The sequence below is a fragment of the Chanos chanos genome, chromosome 15 (genome assembly GCF_902362185.1).
Source record: "Chanos chanos chromosome 15, fChaCha1.1, whole genome shotgun sequence".
Taxonomy (NCBI): domain Eukaryota; kingdom Metazoa; phylum Chordata; class Actinopteri; order Gonorynchiformes; family Chanidae; genus Chanos; species Chanos chanos.
In genome coordinates this window covers 13,510,884-13,528,912 of record NC_044509.1, presented here as the reverse complement: position 1 = coordinate 13,528,912, position 18,029 = coordinate 13,510,884, and the positions used below count along the sequence as shown (strand labels likewise).

Below are 18,029 nucleotides of genomic sequence, written 5' to 3'. Positions count from 1 at the left end.
GACTTCTGCTAAGTATCTGCTAAGTACTGAACAGAGTCTCCATCATCTAAGAGAGGGGTATTCGACCTTTTTTTTGCCAAATGAACCCTTCAACCCAAATTGTTTTCTTCAAGTGAGATTTAAATGAAGTGAATTGAATTTCACGTTGACATTTCCATTCACGATCCGGCCCACCCCTCGCCTACAGTACTGCCACAAACCGTTGATTGAAAACCTGTAATCTAAGGTAATAACCCATGCAGTGGTGCTGTGTGGGTGAGTGCTTATGTTCATCCTATAGGCAGAACTGGTAGAACTTCATTGTATCCTCCAGAGATGTGACTGGCTGAGGTCAAAGGGGGTTCATACCTTGTCCCTAAGCCACCCCTATATGCAGTAGGGTGCCCTCACACTATAGAGGTCAAGCAAAAAGGTGCTGACTTGATAGATGTGAAAGCTGAGGAGCACAATGCCTGGCTTTTTGGTGCTGCCCCTCCTATGTGTGATATTTCATAACGTAACTTAAATACTCAATGAAAATATTTACATATGATTTTCAAGCCTATTGCCATGGTTCTAAATTTGAATACTGCCTTTTATTACATCTCTTCATTGGAGTCAGTGAAATCAGATGGCCCCTGAAAGACAAGCTTCCTCCCTTCCTTGCTCCTTCCAGAACACAAACTGGCTGAATATTTAAATTGTTAGTTTAAACAAAATGTCGAGGGAATAATTTGATAAGACCGAAAATAAAAATATACTCATCTCGCTAACAGCAAAATAAACTATTTCTTTTTTGTGTGTGTGTGTGTCACATTAGGACCCAGGACACCAAATTCTGTTCATTAGCTGTGGATGTGCGACATTTCAGGTTTTTGAAAAGACTCACCATGTATGGGAACTTCTGTGGAATCTGTCCACATTTTTTATAAATCTATTAATCTATCCCTGGTTGAAGGACACAGTTACTGACATTTATTACATAGAAAATGTTTGTTTTCGTCCAAATGGCAAGATCGGTCAGTCCATCTGAAGCTTTTTGAATAAGTCATTTTTAGCACTAAAGGACTGCGGTGTTTTTCATGCACAAACCAGCGTTTCTTAATGTCAGCAATTACTTCCTCAAAATGACTGGCTCGACCATCTGGACTGCCTTTTCCAAAATAATATGCTTGGTGAACCAAACCCCATGAGGCTCTGAAAGTAAATAATGTCTTTAGCAGAATGACAAAAACTAGCTTCAGTAGTGTATTTCAGTAGTGTATTTCAGTAGTATATTTGTTTTGTAGTTTTTCAGCTGCCCCCATACCCTAATTTAAAGTAGCAAATTCTGTCTTCTCTTTCCTTACAATAAATCACTCCCATTTCTAGTTCCAACATGTTTTAGTTTAATGGTCACAGCAGTCGAGAATAAATCAAATTCTGGCCGCGCTCTGAACTGTCAACACAAATTCTACGTATCTAATGGCAATATATTTTGGTGACAAAATCTCTTGGCCCCGCACAACTCAAGAAAAATCCTGCAAAGATTTATTTTGGCTTGTATCCCTCAAATTTTAAAGACCAAGCCCTTTTTCTGAAAAAAAAAAAGAAAGAAAAGAAACATTGCATCCAAAAGGCACAGCACTTTCTTCCTGGTTCTTTACATGCTGTACACATAACACCCTGAACACCTGGGCAGGTTTGTTTTTATGTGGGTGTGGGTGTATACTTACTCACTAAAAGTGTAAAATGACTGGCTGTCAGGCGTCGTTACTCCCATGTTTGATTTAGTTCCAATAGGTTCTCCATTTTATAGATTACCATTGCGTGAGTGTTTAGAATAGAGATATGGATTTTCGTCAGTGACACTCTGTCACGGATTTCTCAACTCCTTGTGATTGTTGCTGTGTCTTGAATAATGCAATGTGGCAAATCAGATCTGCTATATTATGATGTCAGCAAATGTTTTTGTTTTGCAACATAGAGTTCAAATCTATAAAAGACGTAATAAAATGCGACTAAGCACACATCACCACGGAGAACTGACAGTCGAGTGTATGGTTCCCAATAAGGAAAACGCGGGTCAGCCCGTGTGGCCAGAAACAGTGTTTCACTGTCTTTGAGTGTGACATGCACGGTGCTATCACAAACAGATGCAACGTGAAGACTAGAGCCAAGAGATTTTGGGGCTTCATTTTGTCTTCAAAACTGGTAAGACCTGTCTCTCCAGAATGTGAGACGGTGTCTCCGAAGGCGAGGGACAAGCTGGAACGTGCATAGATCAGTCAGCAGCCACTGAGTAAGTGATGAGGGAGTGCTGATGATTTGTACAGATTTATGACTGGATGTGGGACACACAAAAAAGTACTTTGTTGACCTCATGGAAAGTTACTCATTGATAGGGAAAAGGGAAGAGTTTTTTTTTTTTTTGTGGTCATTCCCTCTTGCTTATTGCTCTTTCAAGTTTATTGGTCCACTCTTATCTTCCTACTTTTTTGTTGAACTGTGTTGCCTGAGTCTTTGATTGCTCTTAATTACAGAATATAGTAAGATAATTTGGTTGTTAAGTCTATTAAGTTCATGGATGCTGACAGATGTTGGCTTTCCAAGAGTTATATGAGAGGTGTTTCAGTTCAAAAGGATAATCTGACTTCATTATGTTTTATTATAACAATCTTACTTTCGTTTTAAATTTACAATTGACATGCGTATTGATTTTTTTTTTTTGTAATACAAGTAAGAATTTGAAATACGAGTAAGAATTAATGGTACTTCGTGAAAAGTTATTGTTTGTTTAATTCTTCTAATCTGTTGTGTCATGAATGTACAGTTACTGTCTAGAAGAAAACATGTCGTGAGAGGTCCCCAGCATGATCAAACATGACTGCATTCTTTCCTGCGAATTGCATTTCCCTGGAATCAAACCATGGTATAGGCTTCTCTAGCACCACCTTGTGGTAATCTTTGAGTTGAATTGAGTTGAAAACTTTGAATAATGTATACTTGTGTTGCTCTGAGCAAGAAATAACCATATGCTATGTTCATTAAAGTATCAAGGAATCAGGAGAGTGTGTTTGTCCCTTGTTGAAACCTGACGGAACTTGTCGGCAGTTGTGACCAGGACAAAAACCATTTCTGAGCCGGAAACGTCAGTCATAATTTCTAGCCAGAAGATGGCACCAGAAGCATATTGCCGCACGACGAAAGCGAGGCAGCTATTGTTCCAATATGTTCATGAGCTTTTTCTTTCTTTCTTTCTTTCTTTCTTTCTTTATTCTTTCTTTCTTTCTTGCAGAAAAAAATGAAACATCCGTGTTTGCTTTTGTGGAGGAAGTCTACGGATATGTTGGAGGCAAATTCAGCATTAACTCTGTCCGGGACGGAGGCTTTAAAACTACACATAAATTCTGATCGGGTTTAATAAATACGTCATACAGTGGAATATTTTGACCTTATTCTCCAGTCTTTGGTTTAGTCCTTAATGAGACGCGCGGATAGACAAGTGAGCCTTTATTTCAGTGCCAGATGAAAAGGTTTGTTGATGACAGGAAACTGGCATGAGATAAATGCAAAACTCAGCATAATTAAAATGTGATTCACTGGGTGTTTTAATCATCAACATACTTCAGTAGGTACATTCAGTAGAATTTCTGCTCAATCATCACAACATAGCAGGGCCCATTCACTCCCCAAAGAGGTGAGCTCCTATTCAAATATAAGAAAGGTTCTTTTCACGGATAAAAGGCATTGCGGGCTCCAATCCAAGAATAAGTGGGACCACCAATTGAGACAAAGGATAAATCAAACTCTATCCATATCATAAATATCATGAGAGCTTTTTCCCTCCGGAAGATCAACAATAATAGCAATATGACCAATGATCAGTGCCAGTCACATAGCTTTTATTTATTTTTTCATTGCATTTTTGTTGTTGGTATTGTTTTCTATCCAGTATCCGAAACAAAACTGATTATTCCACAGCCTGCTGTCTAATCGGTGCGGTTGGATGAAGCGTCAAAGAAATTGCAGAAATGAAAATGCTGAAGGATTTTGTGACGTTACTGGAAGGGGAAAAACTCCAAGGGGATTCCCCACGTGCCATCTCATGTGCGAAAATTAAGTGCTGGACAGACCGTGTTTCTACCATTGAAAAATACCAAAAATACGAAGCACCGAAGACGAAGCAGCATTTGATAAAAAAGGTTAAAAAGAATTCCACGATTTACATTAGAGATTACAACCATGAAAGTAGAGGTAACCATGTGGACTGAACTTGGGTAACATGTTGGCCGTGTGTGTCCCTCGGAGATAAACACTGAATATTGAATCTGTCGTTTTGATGGTGATCGTATATTAGGACTTCTTTTCCTAACATAAAGATTATAAGTCTTCATTTTGCACACGGCTGAAAGGAAAGATATTACCTTAATCGTACATAAAATGTGACTTTAGAATACTTTAAGTATTCCGTTCCATATCTCGACATCATATCATTTAGTTGAGGGGTTTGTTTAAAATTGGCAATTCAGTAATTTCGAAATTCTGAAATTACTCATGTATGCTCAGTATAATGATAACGTATTATAGTAAAGTGATTTTGTAGTTTTTTCTTTCACACCCCAAATTTAGTTAATAACCTCATCATTTCCACATGGCTATTTTGTTTGGTTTCAGGCCCCCCTTTCAGCTCAGTAATGGTTCGTTCTAAGAAGGGGGGTAGCTCTGTCCTCCACTGATTTGTGAACGCTGTACTTGCAGCTGTTGTCCTCTACAATAACAATCGTGGTGCTCGAGCTAGAGCGTGGGTTGAGGTTCGATACCCGCGAATTCTTTAATATCTTGTAGAGGATTTCACTGACAAGGTAATACACGTTTTTATTTGCTTTAATCTTCACATTTATTGTCTCGTAACAGACAGAGATGATTTGTGTTATTTGAAATGGTGTCAGTTTTCTGCCACATAACGGTATCGAACGATACAGTTCGTCCCAGGCGAGGGTTAACCTAACTAGCCAGTTTTCGTTAGACAGCTGACTCGCTAAAGCCTGGATTTTAAGTTAATTATACTTATTTATACTTATTGTACTTGCTTATTTTTATGTGTAGGTTAGTCAGGTATTCCTCAGATGAGGTTATGTATTTTTAGCTAACTTATGTTAACTTAGTCGAGAAACACAATAACTGACAACGGTGATCAGCTAGCAAGCTAATGCTCTTAATCTTATTGCAGTTGGCTTGTAATGTAGTAACATTTAAATGCCAAGAGCGGGTCTGAGCGTTGGCTGTTTCCATGTCTTTTGAGTAAACAAATATTATTTTCTAGTAGCTGTACCTTCTTGCTTTTCACGAAGCTAGCTAACGTTTTGCCTCCCCAAACACATGTTGCTTATCATTAAGCACAAACAGAAATTAAAATAAGTTTGATGGTTATTAAACTATTGTCCATGACTTTAAGACATCTTTTGAAGCTTTAAAGGAGAAGTGTCACACTTCGCTGGCTGACTGATCAGAGGGTAATGAAGTGTTAAGATATCTACGAGTAATTACAAGAGTGTCCCGCAGGATGTCTTGCTATTGACTCCCTCCCTGATAGGCAGACTGTTCAAAAAGTGACCTTTAATTTAGTCGTTTTCTGTTCGTCTTTTATGTAACTTGAGTCTGTGGTTAACTTTGTGTGTCGGATTGGTTTGAAAAGGACTGTATGGGTCTTTGGGAGCCCCAATTAAATTACGTCGGTCGTGACATTGCTGTGTGGAGATTTGATGTAACTTGGATTAAGCTAATTTGCCCGTGTAAACATGGAAGGGTAGGTTCGTCCATGGATGAGGGATCTGTGAGTCTTTGCTGAGTCTCTTTGTAGCTGTATGTGGAAAAAAAAGAAAAGAAAAAAGTATTGTCAAACATGCAATCTCTAGCAACAGGGCGATGTGGCAAACAACTTTACCTGTGGAACACACAGTTGCATTTCTCAGTATCTCTCCTGTTTTACGAAGAAATTGAGGTTTCTGTTGAAACCTGCTTGACTATAGTTGGAATATAGATTTAACACATTTATAGATTTTGGTCCAGTACCTTTATCTGTTCATATTAATTACCAAATAAATATGTTCTTTATAGCCAGGACTGGTTACACAAGGCTCTGATTTGCAATGTCTTTCAGCAGAGGCACCATGGACGAGGAGGAACAGTTTGTCAACATAGACCTGAATGATGACAACATCTGCAGCATCTGCAAACTGGAGACAGACACAGGAACCCTGTCCTTCTGTCATGTCTGTTTTGAGCTGAGCATTGAAGGTATGATTCTTTGTGTGGTTTGTATAGGTGTGTGTTGGGGGTTGGGGGTGCAGATGAGGGGGGTCTGGAGACCTAGATCACAGACAGTAATTCACACACAGCCTACACACACACTTCTAGGAATCAAAGCGGTTAACATTTGTCGTGATGAATGAGTGTAAATGGAATGGTAATCAGTTGATTGCAGGAGCTCACTTTTTGTTCTCTGGAGGGCTTTTTCAGAGCTGTGTTGATTTTGTTTTTAATTACTTGCACAGTTACTTAATATAGTTTGTTTTATCCCTGGGTATATCTTGCTAGCTGTCGTCAGATACGAGAACAGACCTCGGAGTAGTTCCGAGACGTCTGAGTAGTTCAAATATGTTTTTTGTCAGGCTTACTTTATGTTTTTATTGTAGCAACTATAGTTATTACTCTTTCAGATATGTCTGAAAGTGAGGGTATAATGAATGTGTAATCAGTATAAAAAGTCTGATTTTTTTTTTTTTCTAGTCTGAACAAAGCAATACTTGCCAATCAATCATCCAGCACTTAGCCTTTTTACGTCAGCCTAGAAAACTCTTCAGGGTTAAGTATCTTCCTGAGTGGTATCTTTTTTGGATAAATGTGTTTTGTCCTTTCCCAGACATGAGTCAGCCACATACTTCAGCCTACATGAATTTCGAAACGTGTTGGCAAAAAACAGCACAGAGGCTCCACAAGAAGGAGTACAGAAGCACAAGTGCAGTAGTCAGAATACAACTGGAGAACTGGTAAATAAGGTTGATTAAGTGTAGTCAACACAGTGCAAGGTTACTAGGGTTAAGTTAATGCCTTTGAAGATTTGAACACCAAGCACCAGTTTTCTGGACACTGATTAAAACAGTTTAGGACTGAAAAGGATTCTCAAAGAAGAATGCCCATTAACGGTGAATGCGGGCCACAGCTAGGCAAATGTTCTTTGTATTCTCCCTGCTCTCCATTCTCCTCTGTCTGGCAGGCACTGGAGCACGGTTCCTCTGTTTGATCTGCCTCTCCAAAAATGAGCAAAGGCTTTTGAAGAGCCATTTTCCCCTTATTAGAAATCAGTCTGTTTGAAGAAGAGCAGCGTTTTCCTCAGGGAATAAATGAGCACACTTTTTATTTATTTATTTATTTACTTGCCTCACAGCAGGGCTGCATGGACAGTTTCCCCCTGTTATCTCATGTTTTAGGGATGCCCAAAGAGAAAAGCAAGCCCAGAGAGAATCTGTAATGCCCTTGTCTTCCTACAGATCTTTGTCTTTAAGGGAATGTACGTGATTGGGAGTCATCTGCATGTTGTAGTAACTGATGAATAGCAAACGCTCACTTCGTGAGAATGTAGAGACTCAGATAAGTGTACTGAAATGTTGTAGGGTTGTTTTCAAAGAAATGAACTGATTGTGGTTGATGTGGTGGTGGTGTTATGAGCACATACTCTTTGACTTTTTTTTCTGTTTGTAATCCTGTGGTTTTCACTTGACTTCTGGCCTTTTCACTACGGTCATGGAACGTTTCTCTTTCCTGTGCTCCACAACAATGGCTCAGCGGTGCCACCCAGCCAGATCAAGTTGCCATTATTAAAGAGCGACTGTGGGGTATCGTTACAGTCACTGTACATGAGAAGTTTTCAATTGGCCCTTTGTCTTTTCCCGACGCATCTAGTCCCCAGCGTGTAGTAAGGGAGCAGCAGACTTCTGCGACGCGATTAGTCGAATCAGGTACTATCACATGAATATGTCATGCTAGCTGTATTGGGAGTCACGCATGGAGAAATCAGCAGAGTTGTATTTTTATATACAGTATCTGCTCCAGGCAGACTTGGATGTGGCTGCTGACTGTCAGGCTCTCTTAACGAAGATGCGCTAAACGGACTCGACGAACAAAGGGATCTGGTCTGTTAGCGATTCCAGCAAGCGGTCCATGCGTAAAAAGCAGGACTGAGACTACGCAGCTCAGCACGGGCGAATTAGCCACCCTGAATATTCATGACCACTACGTGCCACACAGCACTGAATATTAGAAAGAGAGAGGGAGAGAGAGAGAGGGAGAGAGGGAGAAAGATGCAAGTGAGATGCAGCCGCTGAGCTGGGAGCACGAGTCGCCGCATGTCTCAGCTGCTGAGTATGACTCACGTTCTACAGAGCACAAACCCAGCGCACTGTCTGCACTGAAACACCACAGCAGTGCTCTGTTCCGGCCTGTCGTGTCCTAGCACACAAACACGCAATGTGGGCTCCGCGTTGCGTCGTCACCAGGACCGGCTGCCCACCAATCCACCTACAGCACGCTTCAGCTCAGCCAACTGACAATATGTGTTCAGACATGCCTTTTCACTGTAAACTTACACCCCCGCACACACATGTACACACACACACACACACACACACACACACACACACACACACACACAAAAGCATACCTGCTCTAGAGTTTCCTGAGAAACAGTAAATGAGCCACTCTAGAAACTTCTCTCTGTCTCGTAAAGGGAAGGCGGTGCCAACCGCATTATTGTCCTGCCTGTCCCTGAAGGCTCTGAAGTTTTTCAGGTTACCAAATTATGGTCATTTTTTTACTTTCAGTTTTCATTATGTGTATGTAGTGGAGAATGATACTGTAAACTCTTTGGCTTTAAAGACTGCTGCAGTTGTTTGTGGCCAAAGTGTTGGTAGCTGACTGAGAGCTGAGGCTATTTTTATATTGTAAGTACAGTGCATGGCGGACTCAGCTTTTCTTCCGGTTCCTCCACCAGCTGAGATGCTTCAGTGTAACTCCAAGGACTTTTGAGGAAGCGGTGAAGACTACACAATAGAATTTGTTTATGATCCACTCTTTTGAAAGCATATAGCGGGTGACTTGCGTGTGTATACTGTGTGTCCGTGTCCTCAAACTAATGTGTGAGCAGTGTAGATAAATTGGTTGTGAAAGGATGTTGCACAATAGAGATCTACCCTCGTCTCTCGAGCTTTCCTGGCCTTTTGTTTTTTGTTTTTTTTTTTGTTTTTTGGCAGCTTATTGCTGATCAAAGTGATTCATGTGTGCGGTTTCACCATGTCGCCCTTCAGATCATTAGGTTAATACCCTTTTGACATCAGATTGTGGCCCCATGTTGTATTAACTGCGCTCATGGATCCTCTTACATTAGTGATTGGCATTAGCTTAGACAGGCGTAGACAGTCATGAAGAGCTTTTGTGCAGAATGAGCAGTCTCTCTGACTCCCCGGACAAGGCCAAGGGTAAGACCGGGAGACCGGCTGGGCTCCTCCGCCGTCAGCGAGCTTTCAGAGCGACGACCTCCGGAGCATGAGCCCTGGCAGCGATGGTCTGTCCGACCGTGACTGCACTCGCTTATCCCATTACATAAGAGCAGTGGAATTTGTGCTGGCGCAGTAGCACGTCAGAGTCAGCCCGAGCCAGCAGAAAAGCATGGAAAGAGAACATTCCAGAAACACATCCCCATAATACAATACAGAATTGTGTGTGTGTGTGTGCGTGTAAAGCTGCTGGCAGGAGTCACTCTTTAGCTGCTCGGACTTTGTGTTCAGGTAGCGTGTTGTGGGGTCCAGCATCGCTCTTTGGGGTGAACTCTTCACCCCGAGGTGTAAAAAAAAAAAAAAAAAAAAAGCCCTGTTTATCTCTGAACAGGGAGATGGGAGAGTGGTGTGGATGGCTGGGGAAAAAAAGAACTGCTGACTCTGTCAGAGCATTGCAAGCCTCCAAAAGGCTTTTCTATTTTAGTAATGGTTAGCGTGGTTCCCACTAATCGGGCACTTTCAGCAGTAATTCCAGCTTTTGAAATGAGGCCGTTAGGAAAAAAATAAAAATCCATCTCTACCGCCCATGGAATTTTGTAGAATATTAAATTCATAAATTTGCCTCGGGGGGGGACCTGCACTCTCTGAATATTTTACAGTTTTTTTTTTTAATATACACAGCGCCTGAATGTTTAGTCTAGTACACCAAACTCTGTCTTCAAGGACATACTTGTTATCCTTGTTCCCATTTTATTTATTTATTTTTGTTCTTTTTGCCCATTGCGTTTTTGCTCAGATTTCTGTTTCTCTTTCTACATTCTCCAGCGGTGTCTAAAGCAGTGGTTTTGCCTTATGAACACAGTGACACGTGAGTCCTCTGGCTGCTCTCTCCAGGCTTATCAGTGCGCCTGTTGACGGCACACCATTTTTAGCTGTGAGGAGCCAGCGTCTGGGCATGGTTGTGATGCCACCGGTCCACTCTGCCCTAGTTCTCACCGCACGCGTTCCCGACTCCTGTTTCACGCAACTGTGTCAAGGATCCAGTGTCCTTAGCTCGTGGGCTGATTACACGGAGCTGAGCAAGTAAACACAGAGAGATCCATTGTATGTAAGATCTGTCCCGCTTGGCCTCAGGGATGTAGTTTATCTCTGTGGTCATCGCCTGTGTATTGACATTTATTGGTAAAATTAGATGCAGTTCTATTATGGCGAGTTTCCATAAGGAGCCCTGTCGAGAAGCATTCAGTGGCTGGCTTTCATGGTAATAACTGTTGATTGGCTCTCTCCACTCAATATATCATTATGACTCACTCCTAATTTGGAATTGACCTTGAAATGAACTACAGGACAGAGAATCTACACATTGCACAGAAGTGAAGGTTCTAATGGAGCCAAATGATGAGAAGGTGCATGGCCATTTTTTAATTGTTATTATTATTATTATTATTATTATTTTTCAATCCTAGATTGCAGTGGTGGATTAAAGAAAGGCTATCTTTCAGTCTGATTAAGCTCAACTGTCTGTTTTTAGTTTTGTGCTCTCACCGTTACCATGTTTTGTTTTTTTTTCTTTTCATTTTGGACCTCTGGTTGGTCCTCAAGACTAGAATTTGGATGCAGCATAATACTTTAGGAATGAATTGACGGATAACTCAACAATAATTGAGGTGATCTGTTTTGAAGAAGTGAATGCTAATTCTGAGTTTGTGTAAGAGTACGGATGGGTTGGCGGATTCTTAAATACTGACGTACCCATTCCTCATTACTGTGAAAGGCTGGCTTTTACAGCATAGCGTGTCTGCTGCAGGTCACGCTCAAGCTCTTTGTTCTGGTCCTGTGATTTGACAAGCAGGCCTGAGTTTTGCTGGTTTAACTGTGGAAGAGCCTGATTGGCTACTGATGGTCCCGCCTAAGGGATTTGGAGCTGTCTGATTTCACTAAGAGCCGCCCGTCACTGTCGGCTCTGTCATCTCCCGCCACAAGCCTCAGGTTTGACTGCAATCTGACCAAAGCCCTGCTGCTTTAATGCACTGGGCTTAAAGCTACTTAATGTTCCTGCTGTTTGCCATAGCACTGTGACATCTGAGTACACACAAATAAACACACAGGCTCACACACTAACAGATACATAAATCACACAAACAGCATCTTCTCTCTGTCCCTGTCTTACGCACATGCAAGCACGTGCACACACACACACACACACACACACACACACACACACACACACACACACACACACACACACTAATAATAGATGCTTCGCTTTTCCTTGCAACACATCCTAATTACAGTCATTCGCAGGAAAGCTCATTCACTGGAATGAGATAAAGTGAAACATGTAGATTTACACACAAGGCAAGTAAAAGAGAAATACGCAGGAGCAGACTTGCGTAACGATGTTGCAATTGCTTCCCCATTCCCATCATTCACAAGCGTGTCTTCTCTCATACGTCAGAGCATGTGGTCCAACCTAATGTTAGAAGTGTTTGTGTCCGCTCTTCATGTAACACAAAGTAACTTCAACAGACAGTTCAGCAGTGCAGCTTGGAAACAGTAGATAACAGTAGAATGAAGACTTATAGAAGATGAATGCAATTTTAAAAAGGAGAGAAATGAACGTATAGATCATGTGATTGTTTTCAAAACAAAACAAAAAAAAAAGGTCACATCCCCTTTGTTCTAATTTGGAGTAGCCATTTACAGTGGACTGGAGAAACTTGCTGTCAGACGTCAGCTACGTTAACCTGACAGGGTGAAGACTCCCCCCATATACACTACAGTGTACAAAGCCAGACGCTTAATTTTTTTGTGAAAAATGTAGCATTGTCAGGCCACCTAATGTACATGTAAGACAGCATTATTCCTTCAGTATTGCCTGTAAATCTTATGCGTGTCCCAGAAGAGAGGAGAAAGACAAGGATTCTTTCCATCTGTTTTTCTACTCCTGTCCGCTGTGGATGAACATTACGTGGTAGGGATGGGCGGCTGGCAGTGTCTTAAGTTGGAATACCTGCCCAGAGCCCAAAACATTACTGATCACCAGTGGGACAGAACTTACTATTCATCTGATTCTGTGAAAACACCTTTTTTTTTTTCTTCTTCTTCTTCTTTTTTTTTTTTTTTTTTTTTTAAGCATCCATCTCTGGTTCAGACCTCTCGCCTACATATAGCAGAAGTATCTTTTCTTTCTTTGATGTGCGTGGGTGTGTAGGTGTGGGTGAGTGTGTTTGTAGGGCATTGGACGTGTCAGCGTGGGCCTGTCAGGTCCTTGCCTCTGGTTCCTCCGTGTCTGGAATAACGTTCTGGAGGGTTCCTTCCCGTGGTTAGGCGGGTCGTAAACGTGCCAGATGGGGAAACGGGGAGAAAATGGCATGGATCTGAGTATGACTACCTGTGTTTATTTCCTCTCTTTGTTTAAACAGCAGCTTTGTTAAACAAAGCAGCGCCCAGTGAGAGGACCATCTGTGCGTAGCACGATATGTGTACAGTTGTAAAGGCGAGGAACCTCTTGGCTGGGAATAGGTTGGAAGAAGCGTCTTTTAGATGTAGTGAGTTCACACTGAGGTGCCAGACTGCTTGTTAATTCTTGGCTCACTTTATGCTGGGACAAGCAAGATGGCTAGAGCTTGACTTAAAAAACCATGTCTTTTTTTTTTTTTTTTTGGACCTGTCTCCCGTTTCCACATTCCCATGCTTGGCTCTTGTAATTGCGTATTTGTGTTTGCAGCTGTGCCATAGAATTTCTGAAGAACTCAGCATATTCTCTGGTGTAGATTATATCTACAAATAGCCTATCCATTTTCTTCTGGCTTTAGTTTGTTTTTTAGCGAGGTAAACATACTAGAATGCGAACACACACAAGCCTCTGAAATACACGTCACAAAGCTGCACTGACACACAAATGATCACGAGAGTATGTTTCTTTCTGGCTGGCCTACTTTACTGTAAGGTTAGTTACCAGAAGACGGGGCGACACTTTTCCGCTGTGCGAACGGCACGCTGTGAACAGGAAATGCAAACAGGTGCTGATGCGGTTCACTGTAACTTTACACATGCCGAGCGTCTTAAACCATTTCTTACTAAAACAGTGCCATGTCTTATGGGGGTCCTCTCTCAATCATTTAAAAAGTTATGTTTTTTATTGTGAAACATGTTTTATTTCTTTTTATTAAATTTAAATTGAATCTTTTGATTTTTTTTTTCTTTTGAAATAATGCTACATAAATTAAGCATTAGTTGCGACTTAGTGGAAGATGTTTTATTCTCTTGGATGTAATCTTTGCAGGCTGTTCTCAAATAGAGTTTATGAAAGCACCATAAATGTGTGGTAGTTGTTTTGAAAAAGTGTTGTGCGACGGTTTTCGTCACATGGTGTGGAAAAATACATTGGCTTAATGAAAGCTGTGTTACTGTGGTAGTGATCTAACCTGGATCTCCAGGCTTTGACCTGCTCTCCAGGTGTCTGGGTGGTTTGAAGATGACTGGTGGTTCAGTCACGGTTATTTTTTGCTTTGACGGCTAATCCCGCGGCTGCTAAGCTGCTTTTGTCTGGCCATCAAAATACTGTAATCTGCCTCTTCTCTCGTGCCCCAAATCACTTTACAAGCCACCAGAAACAGAATGCACACATCTGAGTCCATCTGCAGCAACAGACTAGGCCAAGGACTCAATGCTTTGTCTGTCACTCATCACCATTACGTTCTGCTCCACTAAACTGACTTCTGGTTTTATGGTTTACTTCTGTGTTCATGGCGTTCTGTAACTTTCAGTTCTTAGGTTATTGTGGTCATACATGTGTATTTACATGCGGTATTCCTCTCGCCCACTGCAGGTGTGCCCACCCCCACACTGTTACACTCCCAGTCTCTCCGCGGTCACAGGGACTGCTTTGAAAAATACCACCTCATTGCCAACCAGAAGTTGTCCCACGCCAAGGCCTCGCGGAGTACCTACGAAGGCATGAAAAGAGCGTTTAGCCAGAGACTCAGCCGCATCGTACAGTACGCTCAGAACAGAGACTCGGATTCCGCCGACAACCCCGGCCGCTGGGGATCCAAACACCAACTCCTGTGTTACAACAAGCAGGGAGACCGGAAACTGGTGCCCCAGTCCGACTCACAGGTCCCCCGCTACACCGCGCGCTGGACCGAGGGCACGTCCGCAGGGCTGCCTGAATACACCAAAGGCGTGTTGGAGTGCCACACAGGGGAGGAGCTCGGCCTGGGTCTCCTACAGGACAGGAGAGACAGTCTGTGGGGAGGGGAGCACCACAACTCCCTTCAGCAACAAGAGACACCAGGGGTGAGACAGAGGAGACACCAAGGACATAGCCGAGAGGAATGTAAGTACAGCGTCTACAGACTGAGCTTCAAACAAGACTGACGTTTTTTTTTCTTCTATTTTTCCCTCACATACATCATAGTATTTACTACACACACACACACACACACCCACACAGAGCGAGAGCCAGACGAGAGTCAGTCTGTGCCTCTGAAATGACTTTGAAATTTATGATGAAATGAAAAATTCTGACCCTGAAGAAAGCAATAGACAAAAGGGGAGAGCAAAAAGCAAATCGAATAAAGAAAGAGATGACATTATTTTTCTCCTCTCCTGATGGCTGGCTGTGATAACTATCTGAGGCTTCATTCTCCTACCACGACTTTATCTTTTCCATCTCCCACTCATCAGTGAAACAGACAAAGTACTGATGCAGGGGTTCAGTTCACACTTTAACTCTCCCCCTCCTTTCTCTCTCTCTCTCTCTCTCTCTCTCTCTCTCCCCATCTCATTACCCTGCTCTTTTTCACTCCTCTTCTTGACTTGACTGTCATCCGCTCCTTATCATCTATCTCTAGCTAAAGACAAGCTGCCACTCTTTTAAGCCCAAGCGTCTGCCAAGGTCGTGTGTGTCTCTGTGAGGGTTTAGTGATGAAAAGAATGCTTTTCAAGGACTAATGCCGCCTCACGCAGGCGCTGTCTGTTTTGTTGCGGTGAATTGAGTGAGAAAAGTGACTTTTTTTTTGGCCTTTTTGTATTGAATTTTTTTTTTCTTTATCATTCTTTCTCCTGCAGTAGTCGAAATGAGTGTGGAAGAGCTGCATCAGTTGAATGGACAATTGCTGCTCCAGATCCAAAGTAAGACATACTCCTCAGAATCACTCAGAAATTGGACTGAAACTTCACTCTGTTGTGCTCCTCTGATTTGTCATTATGTAACACACACAACAAGCATCTCGTCAGAAGTTGTATGTTTTCTGTACACTTAGAGGTCTTAAAGGCCATAAGCTATTTATGGTGACCACCTCAGGCCTTTGCAGCAACCGGGTGGGGGTGGGGGGAGGGTTAAGTCATGTGATTTTTCTCTTGAAGTTGAACTGTATGTTTGCAGTTCTCAGTGTTTGGATTGTGTTACTTAGAGAGAATGCATCATTTGCCTTTCATTCTGTGGGTGTATGTTTTTGTGTGTTTGTTTATCTGTCTGTCTCGGTGACTGATGTGTCCTGTCTCACTGTCTTCCTCACACAGAGGTGTTTGAGGAGCTGACAGTGGCTGTGCAGGAGAAGGACTCTCTAACGTCAGAGCTCCACGTTCGCCACATCGCCATCGAGCAGCTGTTTAAGAACTGTGCCAAGCTGCCGTGGCTGCAGATCGGCCGAGCCGGCGTGAAAGCCAGCAGCTCCCCTGTGGAATGATGGGACGAACCCCCCCACCTGCCGAGACCCACATACTCTCTGACTCCGCTCAGACTCCGCTGTGGCTCCGCCTACACCACAGTGTATACTCTCCTCAAACACACAGCAGAGTGGACACACAGACCTGCTGCCTTTCAATTCAATGGTGTTTCTGTGTGTGTGTGTGGGGGGAAGGGACACTGGCTTTTAAAAGTATGACTTGAAAAAGAGGTGAATGAAAGGTATTCAAGAAAACTTTGAGGAGAAACCTTTCTGACGGAGGACCTGTCGCTTCTATGCAGAACGAATTCTCAGAATGAAAAACCGCTAAGCTTAAACATTTATTTTTAGCAAAATAACAACCCCTTTGTTTTTTCCGTAAATTGAGGAAAATGACAGTTTGTTTTTTTATTTTGGTCCAGTTTGTAAAACTATCATTTTGTATTTATAGTTTTTACTCATTTCCTTTTAATTATGGTGTCTGTGTTGAGCTGGGTTAGCTCAGGTGTTCTTAGTGTTGTATTTAAAGTATGGAGAGCGCGCGCTAGCTCTCGTTACATGGCTTTGCTGGTTGACTGAATCCGTGGTTGCTGTGGTAACTGTTGCTGTGCGGAGAGTGTTCTTTTTATCCCCTTATCAGTTTGGTGGAACTTCCTAATGAGAGCTTAGCAGAGCGTGGCGTTAAATTACCCAGAGACCCGTCTTCTCTTTAGAGCACAAAACCAAAGTTTACCCTTCCCCCTTCTTTCTTGCTTTTTCTTTCTTTTCTTTCTCTTGTAGAACTAGAACACAAACACAACAAAGTCTCTTGACTTGATGTTAAGGTTTCGTTTTGACACGCAGAGAGGAAACACGGTGTGCCAAACATACTTGGCTTTGTTTATGATGGTTTTTGGATGTGTTTGAACCTGCTGGTGCTCTTTTTTTTTTTCCCCCTTGTTTTTTTTTTTTTTTCCCTTCTCTTGTGTTTTCACTCTCTTTTTTGTGAAGTCTTGCTTGGGTGTGTAGGGATTTACCACTTCAATCTTTTTTTTTTTTTCTTTTTTTTTTGTCAACTGTGTTCTAGTACAGAATGGTTGTCAGCTATCAAGCACAAAGTGGGAATGGGATTGAAAAAAGGGGAAATGTTGTTGTTGTTGTTGTTGTTGTTGTTTGTTAGAAGTGAAGACCTGTAGGTCAACACCCGGTTCAGCGGCACTAACCAAAGCCCTCATTGCCTTAAGGCAGCCTCACTCAGTGTTTACTTTGGCCACGAGTATTGGATCATATGTTAACAAACCTAGAAAACTAAAGGAGGGAAGAAAAAAAAAAACCCTAATCACTACGAAAAGTACATTTGTTACAAAGAATATACCAGAAGGCCGTAGTTCAAAAAGCTCTTATTTATTAAAATTCAGCCGAACCACTTTACATGAATTGCCCCTTTGGGGGTTTGGTGACTTCTGTTTTACATGTTACATTTCACTCACAGAAACCGCCATTTTTTTTGTTTTGCTTTCTTTCTTTTTTGGTAAGTGTGTGTGCTTGTGCTTTGTTTTAGATTGGTGTCATTTACATTGATGAATATTGTTTTACTCTATAACTAAGCTTGTGGGAAAATTAGGCTTGACTTCTGTGCTAAGTTTCCTAGTGGAGCTAGGAGTGCCAAGTTTCCTGATGGAGCTTGGTGTGCACCGCCCCCTGGTGGCTGTTCAGAGCATGAGCCCCAGCTGACTGATCATGTACAGCTGGCACTAAAGCCTTGCTAAACATATATCTAGAGTGTCTTTTCAACTATGGATATAGGCTACATTATATAGAATTACAAGAGCTCAGACAAACATGTTTCAAATCCCCCAGT

General features: G+C 42.0%; 1 protein-coding gene across 1 annotated transcript; it reads left to right on the top strand.

Annotated features, from left to right (window-relative positions):
- The first annotated feature begins 4,733 nt into the window (after positions 1-4,733).
- On the top strand, positions 4,734-16,511 carry c15h21orf91 (chromosome 15 C21orf91 homolog). Its single transcript, XM_030793005.1, has 5 exons — positions 4,734-4,823; positions 6,122-6,258; positions 14,347-14,856; positions 15,591-15,653; positions 16,044-16,511. The coding sequence occupies exons 2-5, from the start codon at positions 6,132-6,134 to the stop codon at positions 16,208-16,210; spliced, it is 867 nt and encodes a 288-aa protein (XP_030648865.1). The 5' UTR covers positions 4,734-4,823; positions 6,122-6,131; the 3' UTR covers positions 16,211-16,511.
- The last annotated feature ends 1,518 nt before the right edge of the window (positions 16,512-18,029 follow it).